At 50.5% G+C, this 10,154-nt stretch overlaps 1 protein-coding gene across 1 annotated transcript; it reads right to left on the minus strand.

Moving 5' to 3' along the window:
* Positions 1 to 507: 507 nt before the first annotated feature.
* On the minus strand, positions 508 to 9,587 carry SEPTIN12 (septin-12). The gene is made up of 9 exons (XM_031447793.2): positions 9,400 to 9,587; positions 7,391 to 7,516; positions 7,238 to 7,319; positions 5,529 to 5,666; positions 5,270 to 5,387; positions 5,077 to 5,172; positions 1,859 to 1,955; positions 952 to 1,003; positions 508 to 866 (listed from the first exon to the last, which is right to left on the minus strand). The coding sequence occupies exons 1-9, from the start codon at positions 9,560 to 9,562 to the stop codon at positions 653 to 655; spliced, it is 1,086 nt and encodes a 361-aa protein (XP_031303653.1). The 5' UTR covers positions 9,563 to 9,587; the 3' UTR covers positions 508 to 652.
* Positions 9,588 to 10,154: the final 567 nt, after the last annotated feature.

Genomic DNA, 10,154 nt, shown 5'->3' on the forward strand with positions numbered 1-10,154 from the left:
ACTGGGGTTTGAAACAGTACCTCGTGCATGCTAAGCATGCTCTCTACCACTGAGCTACACCCCACCCCATCCCCGTTTTATAGATGAGGAAACTGAGGCCCAGAAGAGTAAGTGACTTGCCTAAGGTTGAATCGCACAAAGTCAGTGGCAGGGTGGGGATTATCACATAGCTTCACCAGACTCCAAAGCTGGAGCTGGTTTCCCTCCTTCTGGTCTGCCGGGGGGGTTGAGGCAGAGGGGGAGGCAGGAGTGAGGGGGTGGGGGGTGCGGAACACACAGTTTTGGGAAGATGGAAAGTTTTAAGTGTTTATGACGCCATGTGCCAGGAGGTAGGGACTGGGACCGCAGAGCCTGATTTGGAACTTGACTCTGGTTCTGGGGCAGAAAGGGGCTGGTTGTCCAAGGGAGGCCCTCCCAGGTCTTCACGACTCCTGAGGGCCTGGGGTCTCATACTGTTACTTTAAAAAGAAACACAATTTTATTTGAGGATAGCTCAAAGAAGACATTTACAAAACACCTTTTGTTTTCAAAGCACAGCTTTTCCCAAAAAGCAATGTTCACCTTTAATACACGCTCTAGTATACAGGTGTGTGCGGGGGGTTGGGGGGTGCCATGGCGTCTGGGAGACCCTGGGCCCAGGGTGCTCCAGTGCTTAGCATTCATCGTCCGAGTTGTCCTGGGTCCACCGGCAGACCTTCATGGTCCGGGGGGTGGCCTGGGGACTGGCAGGGCTGGGGGCCGGGCCCGGGGCCAGGTTCACCCAGCCGGGCCCACGGGGCAGCACGTGGCTTTTGTTCAGTCTGAAGACACGGTAGTTCTCGTAGTGGATGTTATGGGTGATGTCCTTCAGGTCTTGGAGGTGGGTGCTGGGAGATGGGCGGCAGGACGGCTGGATTGACCACAGAATCCTCCAGGGCCCCCCGTAGCCCCCCGGGCTCCCCATTCGCTCACCGGATGAGCAAGTCTCTCAGGAGGGGGAACTCACAATGAGCCATGTTCTCCACTGCAAGACACCACCGAGCCCCTGAGCACGGCTCTGCCTGCAGCCCTGCCCTTGGCCTCAGCGAGCACACTGCCACCTGCCAGCCGCCCCGCCCCTCCCCGCACCTCCCGTGTTAGCCCACTTCCCTTCTCCATTCTTTCATTCATTCCAGCGCCCCCAGCCCTGGTACAGGTGGCTTCTACAAATAGTTGTTGAACCAAGGAACCCACTGATCATTTATCATTATACATTTAATAATGAGTGTAGGATGTTTATTATGCCACATATAATATGTGCTACTTCCTGCCTTTAACAGTTGTATCGGTAAGTCAGGGACTCAGGCCGGGGCTGCGTCTCCTCCACTTTCTGGCCTGGCCCTCAGCAGGCCCATCCTCTGCTCCCTTGGGTACCTCCCCCTCCTACCCTGCACATTTTCTTCACTCTACTTTTCCCACCTGTCCTTGTCTCATCAGCTCTGTGGGCACAGAAACCTTGCTGGTCCCCCTTTCACTGTACCCCTCAGGAACCACACATCGTGTGCCCGGCACTTGGTAGGCCCACAATCAATTCTGGTGAGCAAATAGGGCACCTTCTGGGTGCCGGACATCGTGCAAAGGAGTGGCTCTGACCCCTCTGACTGCCCTATGAGGTTGATGTTACAGTGATGCCCACCTGACGGTAAGGAAACTGAGGCCCAGAGAGTCAGGTTACCTCCCTAGGGCCTCTCAGCTGCACGAAGGAGATTGACCCCAGGGCTCTGTTTCTTGGCTCTGGGCTTAACTACACGGGGCTCTATGGTGGGTGTAAGGATGCCAAAGGCATGCGCGGCTTTTCAGTCCGTTCTCCCTGGGCCGTCCCCAGAGTCCCTGCACTGACCTTCAATGATGCCCCACTTCGTCTTCCGGCCCAGGACACATCTCCCATTCACCAGGTGCTCTCGGTCGGCCCCGACCACAGCAAAGGGGATCCGTTCCTGTGGGGAGGGGACAAGATGTGAGGGAGGGCTGGTCCCACTGGGGAAGTGGAGAGAGAGGACACCAAGGTAGGAACTTGAAAGGTGCTGTCCTTTGTGGGGAGAGAAAGTGGGAGAAGGAGCACAGACATCTAAAGTCAGAAGACACAAAGTCTAATCGGCGCCTCAGTTTCCTCATCTGTAAAATGGGAGTCACAACAGAACCCACGCAGGGCTTTGCGACTCTCTGGGAAGGGCTTAGCAAGATTAAGAGGTACGTAGAGTAAATCTTGGAAACCCAGTACTACTCAGAGTCGTATTAATGATATAATCCTGCTCTTGTCCCTATCTCTTACCTGTGAAACCATCAACCATTGTCATGAGGGTTAAGAGAGAGAATTTATAAACCAGTGGTTAGCAACCTATGGCTCCTTGGCCGAAACATTCAAGTTCATTCAGTCCCGCCCATTCATTGACTCTTTCCTGCTACTACCGCAGAGTTGCATAATTCCAACACAGACTCGTAGCCCACAAAGTCTAAAATATTTACCATCGTCTAGCCCTTCACAAAAGTTTGCTAAGCCCTGTGGAAATTCCAGTTGTTTACTTGTTCATGGCCAGAAAGGAAGTGGAGATTAAACTCCCAAGTGCTGAGCGGGGAGGGTAGAGCTCAGTGGTAAAGCGTGTGCTTAGCATGCATGAGGTCCTGGGTTTAATCCGAGTACCTCCATTTAAAAAAAATAATAAGTGAATAAATAAAAACCTAATTACCTCCCATGCCAAAACAAAGCAAGCAAACAAACAAAACCCCCCAAGTGCTGCATGTGGTTTGTTTTTGTCTCTAAGAATTAGGTTGTGATGGGGAATAAATTGATGCTAATAACAACTATCTGTTGCATACTTATTATATACCAGCCCGTTGTCAACCTTCAATCAATGTTACACATCTGGATGATTTATTGAAGTGTTAATTTGAATATATTCTCCTTCATTTCCCCCTAGTTCTGTTCCAGCTGTGGCCACGCTGCTGTCTTTGCCGGCCTCAGGACAGAAAGCAGGAGGTCAAGGTTCTTTGAATCTTTCACAGGAAATGCTGTTCATTGCTCCAGCGGGGAGTGGAAAGAGGGAATGTGAAAAGAAATTTGGTGCCAACTGGGAAGCAGGGCTTCCAAGTACAAATGTGCAGTTTGTGCACTGCACAAAGGCATCTGGCTATGAGGCTGTGTAGGGCTGAAATCCCATGCAAGGCCCCGTCTGTGAAGGAAGCTACTGCCTTTTTCTAATCCAAGCAGAAGTGCTGTGTAGGCTAACAGGGTCCCTGGGGGAGGTGGATGCCTCACCCAAGTGCTTTGCAGGATCCAGACAGACTGACAGAATGTACCACAAGGACAACAATATGGGGACTTGCAGTTGGAGTTCAGTTGATTCAGAGAAAATACTATTTTCCCTCGCCTCCTCTCTTCCTCTCTTTCTTTCTTTCCCCTTCTTTTTTCCTTTCTTCCTTGTAACAGCTTTACCGAGATATTATTTACATACCATAAAACTTGCCCATTTAGAGGTACAGTTCAGTGGTTTTTAATATGTTCACAAGATTGTGCAACCAACACCACAATCTAATTGCAGAGCGCTTTCATCGCCCCCAAGTGAAAACCCCTACACTTTAGCATTCGCTCCCCGTTTCCCCCAAACCTCCTAGCCCCTGGCAACCACGAATCTATTTTCTGTCTCAATACATTTGCCTATTCTGGACATCATGTAACGGAGTCATATAATATTTGGCTTTTTGGGTCTGGCTTTTACATTTTCAAGGTTTATCCACACTATAGCGTCTATCAGAATTTTATTTCTTTTTATGGCTATTCCATCAGATGGATGGACCACATTTATTTATCTATTTTTTTTTAAATGGAGGTATGACATTAAACCCAGGACCTCGCTCATGCTAAGCATGTGCTCTACCACTGAGCTATACCCAGCACCCTGTTCATCTATTTATAAATTAATGGACATTTGGACTGTTTCACTTTTTAACCATTATGAATAATTCTACTAGGCACACTTGTATATGAGTTTTTATGTTGACATAGGTTTTCTTTTTTTAAATAGCTTTATTGAGATACAATTCACATAGTCATGTTTTTTAAAATTTTGATTTATTTATTGTTTACTTGTCTCTTCTCTTTTGCGGGGGGAGGTAATTAGGGTTTTTTTTTTAAATGGAGGTACTGGAGATTGAACCCAGGACCTCGTGCATGCTAGGCATGCACTCTACCACTGAGCTTCACCCTCTTCCCAACACAGGCTTCATTTCTTATTAGAGTGGAAATGCTAGGTCACTAGGCTAGTGTCTAACCTTTGAAGAACTGCCAGACTGTTTTCTAAAGCGGATGCACCATTTGACATTCCCACCAGCAGCGCATGAAAGTTCCAGTTTGTCCAATTCCTTACTAACACTTGTCATTGTCTGTCATTTTGATAATCGCCACCCTAGTGGGCGTGGAGTGGTATCTTATTGCGGCTTTGATTTGCATTTCCCTCATGACTGATGACCGCGAACATCTTTTTCATATTCTTACTAACCATGTGTGTAAAATCTTTGGGGAAATGTCCATTCAAATCCTTTGCCCATTTTTTTTATACATATACACCCTTTATTTTGCATTCTCCTGGTTGTTAATGAGGTTGACCATATAGCCATATGAATTTTTTTCTATGAAATTTTTTCTTTCTCATTGATCATTTCTATTTTTCTTTTTCCTTTTTTAAATGGCGGTACTGGGGATTGAACCAGGACCTCGTGCATGCTAAGCATACACTCTACCACTGAGCTATAACCCCGCCTTTGCCCATTTTTAAATTGGCTTACTTGCCTTTTATTGTTGATTTGTAAGAGTTCTTTATATATTCAGGGTACAAATCCCTTATCAGATATCTCCTTTGCAAACACTTTCTCCCTTTCTGGGGGTTGTTGATATGACCTACTTCTTGAGTTTGTGGATGGATGGAGATTCACACCTGCTAGAAATACATGAACTTTCCCCAAGTTGTGAAGAGAGACGAATCTTCAGATGGAAAGCATGAGTGGAAAGCAAATCGCCCAGGCTCGGTCCCACCAGCCTCCCCACCTCCCACAGCCTCCTACCCGGATCTTGCTATTGAGGATCCTGTCATTGACGTCCTCATCGAAGCACTTCTGGGGGTACACCTCGATGCAGTGGGTCCTCAGGTTATGCTGGATCTGCAGACAGCACCTGGGTAACCTCAGCCCACCCTGTATACTTTGCCTGCTCCCCAACCCCAGCGACCCCCAGCTTGGCCCCAGGCGCCCAGATCACCCTGCGCCTGAAGGCCTCTCGTTCCTCAATGGTCAAGCTGTCAGCCCGGGCAATCACGGGCACCACATTCACAGTCTGGCAGAGGCGCTGCAGGAATTCAATGTCCAGGGGCCGCAGGCTGCTTAGGCAGGACAGTGACGGTGGCGAGTGTGTGAGTGAGTGAGGCGATGCCAGTTCGCAGCCCATGCCACGGACTCCTCCTCCTTCTCCTGTCCACCCCACGCAGATGGCCCTCCACCTGTGGGCCCAGCCACCTCACCAGTGTCCGGTGGGTGGCACGAAGTACACGCAGCAGTGCACCCGGGTGTCAGGGATGTGGCGCTGGCGGGTGATGAGAATCTCCTCCTGCAGGTACCGCTCGTACTGCTCATTGATGTAGCCCAGGATTGGGTCCCAGCTGGGGCAGGAGATGCCCAACCTCAGAACCTTGCCAGAAGCCCCCACCCCGGGTCCTCTGGGGAATCTCCTGTTAGGATGACCAATCGCCCAGTTTGCCCAGGATACAGGAATTTCAGTTTTGCACAACCTGAGGCCTTTGTTTACCTGAGTACCCTCCACCAACTCCTCTGCATCATCAGAGAGGCCCCTGCCCTTCTCCAGCTGAGGCCTCAGCTTCCTCTTCTGTAAAATGGGGACGATAAGAGCAGCTACTTTGTAAGGGAGGAGTGAGCATTAAAGGAGAGAAATGCTGAACCTGGTTCAAACCACCAGGGACTCTTGCCTGACTGTTGCAATGGTCTCCAGCCTCCTCTCCCTGGGTCCCTTTCCCTGCAGGACTACTGTCAACACAGCAGCCAAAAACATTCTTTTAAAACCAGGAGTCAGATCACCTCCCCTTTCTGCTCAGCCTCCAGTGGTCAGAAAAAAAAAAAAGCTCAAGTCCCTTATGTTGCCCTTCAAGGCCCTATTGGATCCCACTACTGATCCTGCCTGCCTGCCCCTCCTCCTCTCCCTATCACTCAGGTTCCCCCAGCCACCCCACCTCAGGGCCTTTGCACATGCCACCTTCTAGGCACATGCCTTGAACACTCTTCCCCTGCGTGTGCACATAGCTAATTCTTCTCCTGGAAGTCTTTGCCCAGATGTCACCTTTTCTGTGAGGTCTTCCTTGATCACTCCGCTTAAAATTGCACACCCCTACCCCTGCCCATTACAGCTCTGTACTTTCACTCCCAGAAGTGTACCGTGTGGGTGGTAGAGTTCAGGTTCAGCCTCCATACAGCTGACTAATTTTGTTCATCGATTGCCCCCACCCCCACTACAATGTACATTCCGTGGAGACAAGGATGTTCTTCGGCTCTGTTCGTTGCTGTATCCCTGTGTCTAGGACAGAGCTTGCACGTGGTAAGTGCTATGTGAGGCATTGTGTGCAGGGCTGGCTTTGTGGGAATGTGAATGGAGCCATTACACAGGGGTCTGGGCTTAGAAGGGCCCACGCAGGTCTGAACACTCTGCGGACGTAGTCTTAAAATTCTCAGTGCTTTTTAAATAGGGCCCTCCCATTTTCATTGCACTGGGTCCCACAAGTTGTGCAGCCAGTCCTGATTATGCATATATATGTGTGTGTGTGTGTCTTACATTGAGAGCCTTGAACAACTTTGCAAGGGGCGTGTCATCAGTTCCAAGTTACAAAGAAGGAAGCTGAGGCTCAGAGAGCTTTGGTGGCCAGTCCGAGGTGATGCAACTGGGAAGCAGTCTACCCAGGGGTCCTGACTCTGGACTGTGAGCTTCTAACCCCCTGCCACACCACAGCCTTTATTGAGCACTTACTGTGTGCCAGGCAGTGAGCTAAGACCTTCAAGTTACTTGACTCCCTTGGATCTGGGAGGGATGGTTGCACAAACCCATTGCATAGACAAATAAACTGAGCCTCAAAGGTGCCACAGCCAGGTGGCTCCCAGAGACCGGAGGGGCAGGGGCAGCCAGGGCTTGGTCTTCCCTCACCCCCCACCCCTGCTGAGGACCCACCATTTGTCATTGTTGATCTGGTCCCCGAAGCCGGGTGTGTCAGTCACGGTCAGCTTAAGCTTCACGCCCTTCTCCTCGATGACTGGGGGGGAGAGTGAAGGGGCAGAGGCTGGGCCTGGGTGGGTGGGGTGGAGGGAGGCGGGTCTCACTCACCGTGGGTCACCGACTGCAGCTGCAGCGTTTTGGGCGTGGGCACCCCCAGGCCTGGCAGGGTGGACTTCCACATCTTGGACTTAAAGAGCGTGTTCACCATCGTGGACTTGCCAAGCCCGCTCTGCCCTGTGAGGAACCACATGGCACCAACAATGGTGAATGGGTTAGGCAGTGTTTTGGAAGCTCTTAAATAAGCTGTTCTGGAAAGTGAACTGTTTGCTAAGTATCACACACTTACGGAAAAGTGTGTATTATCATACGTCTCCAGCTCAACGCCTCCCCCTACTTTTTTTTTAATGGAGATGCTGAGGATTGAACCCACGACCACGTGCATGCTAAGCATGTGCTCTACCACTGAGATATTATCCTCCTCCCTCATTTTTTAATTGAAGCAAGATTCATATAATAAAAAATTAACATTAACCACTTAAAGTGTACAATTCAGTGGCATTGAGTACGTTCACAGTGTTGTGCAACTACCACCTCTATCTAGCTCCAAAACATTTTCATCAGCCCAAAAAGAAACTCTATACTCATTAAGCACTTCCTCCCCACGCCCCCTCCTGCCAGCCCCAGGCAACCACACATCTGTTTTCTGGACATTTCATATAAATGGAATCCTGCAATATTGTCCTTTTGTCTGTGGCTCCTCCCTCTCAGCATAATGCTTTCAAGATTCACCCACATTGTAGCATGGACTGGTACTTCATTCCTTTTCATGACTGAATAATACTCCACCAAATGGGTGGACCATGCTGTGTTTATCCATTTATCCGTGGATGGGCAGGTCAAAGCATTTTTACATATAAAACAACCTGTGCGTGCAGCGCCAGATCAAGAGACACAACACACAGCTACCCCAAGCCCACTCCTGCCTCGTCTCAGTAACTATTAACACAGCTCCAGGGACAGGGACAGCCGCTCTCCTGACTTTATCAGCGGGGTGCAGTTGCTGCCCATCCTCGACATCTTTCATATCTGGCTTATTTTGCTCAGAGCTACTAGGCAAGTTTCCCCCAGGCTGCCTGGGCTTGTAGATGGTCCATTCTCCCTGCCCTGGGGGCTTCTCAAACTCTGCAGACCACGCCCCGCAGTAGGACACATCCTACATCATGGCTGGACACACCTCTGTGTGTCTGACTGAAACTGTCCTTTGGGCTGTGCTATCCAATATAGGTGATATTGCCTGGCTATTGCCAGCGGCAATATGGCCACCTGGCCAACGTGAATTGAGGTGTGCCATCGGTGGACAAGAACAAACCATATTTTGCAGGCTTGGTATGACATAAAGAACAAAAAGGATCTCATGAATAATGTTTTATATGGATTACATGTCAAGATGACAGTATTTAGAAATGTGTTGAGTTAAATAAAAAAGACAGTTAAAATTAATTTTTCCTGTTTCTCTTTACTTTTTTTTAAAAGGAGGCTACTAGGAAACTTAAAATTATGGATGTGGCTCCTAGTACCTTTCTACTGGGTAGCCCTGCCTTAGAATAATGCTCTTAGCTGGGGCAACACACTCTGACATTTTCTGTTCTATGGTATCCAGTTCATTTTTTTAGAAGTGTAGTTTTTGAGTTACAACATTAATTCTGCATATATGAAAATGCGATTCCAGATAAACCGACCCTTGGAGAACCTCCCTGATGCCAGGCACTGTGCCAGGTCAGATGAGGAAACTGAGGCAAAGAGGGGTCAGGGGACGTGCCCCAGATCACACACTGGTGGGCGTTAAGGCCTGGGACCAGGATCTGAGTCTGAGAGTTCCCCACTCCCTGCCATGGTCTCTCCTTTATTGCTCTGTTCGGGTTGGGGCTTCATGGGTGGTTTTTGTCTTTCAGCGACTCAGTGTTTCCCAGATTTTCAGCTATAGCCCCCCTGTGAGGTATAACTGTCAGGCCCACCTTACAGATGGGGACACTGAGGCTCCGAGAGGCGACACATCCAGGCCCACGGGGTGGCATCCACTGGTCTGTCCTCCCGTAAAAGCCCCTGCCCTCACTCACCCACCACCATGATGTTGAACTCAAACCCCATCTTCATGGCCTTGATCTTCAGTTGGTCCAGCACGGCCTCGATGCCCACGTAACCAAGCATCTCGCAGGATGGTGTCCTGGGGCTGGAAGGCCTTGGTGAGCAGGGGGAGGGGGGCTGCCTCAGGGGGTCCATGGGGCTGAGGAACAATGATGCCTGTCATCAGGGTTGGGTGGGGAGAAGGGGGTTGCTAGGGCTCCAGTGGAGGACCACCCAAGGTCTCGTTTCTGAGCCTTGACTCCTGAGCCCTGCTCACAGGCACTCCCATACTTCATGCCCCCTGATCTATGTGTTCCCCAAGTCCCACGGCCCGTGGGGTTTGGTGAGGGGTGTCTGGGGGAGCTGCATCTCAGGGGAGACTGAACTCCCTTTCTGAGGTGCACCAGCCCCAGGGATATGTCCCTCCTACACCCTTGGCCCAGGCAGGCTCCCTGCTCAGACACTTCCCCAGCAGACTGTGGCTGGCCTGGCAAAACCCAGGGGCTGGACCTGTGGGGGACGGAGAGCGAGAGAAGCAGCCTCGTGTAGCACCTGGTGGCCCTGGGTCCCTGTGGGAGCTTTGGGGGCTGCCCTGTCCTGGCAGACCCTGGTGTGTGTGGTGCGGGCGGGGGGAGGGTGACAGTTAACTGAAGAATCTGAGTTCCACCCTCTTCCTGTGACCCTGGTCCTGGGGGAGCTTCTCTGCAGCAGGGGGCCAAGGACTGCGACAGCTAAGCCACTCCTCCAG

Source organism: Camelus dromedarius, unplaced genomic scaffold, assembly GCF_036321535.1.
Source record: "Camelus dromedarius isolate mCamDro1 unplaced genomic scaffold, mCamDro1.pat HAP1_SCAFFOLD_76, whole genome shotgun sequence".
Taxonomy (NCBI): domain Eukaryota; kingdom Metazoa; phylum Chordata; class Mammalia; order Artiodactyla; family Camelidae; genus Camelus; species Camelus dromedarius.

Excerpts from the sequence above, each read along its gene's own strand:
- SEPTIN12 (XM_031447793.2), bottom strand. The coding sequence starts at position 9,562 with ATGGACCCCCTGAGGCAGCCCCCCTCCCCCTGCTCACCAAGGCCTTCC. Across the intron at positions 5,173-5,269 it reads GAGAGGCCTTCAGGCGCAGG|ATCCAGCATAACCTGAGGAC; the intron begins GTGATCTGGGCG and ends TGCTGTCTGCAG. Across the intron at positions 1,956-5,076 it reads TCCTCAATAGCAAGATCCGG|GAACGGATCCCCTTTGCTGT; the intron begins GTAGGAGGCTGT and ends CCCTCCCCACAG.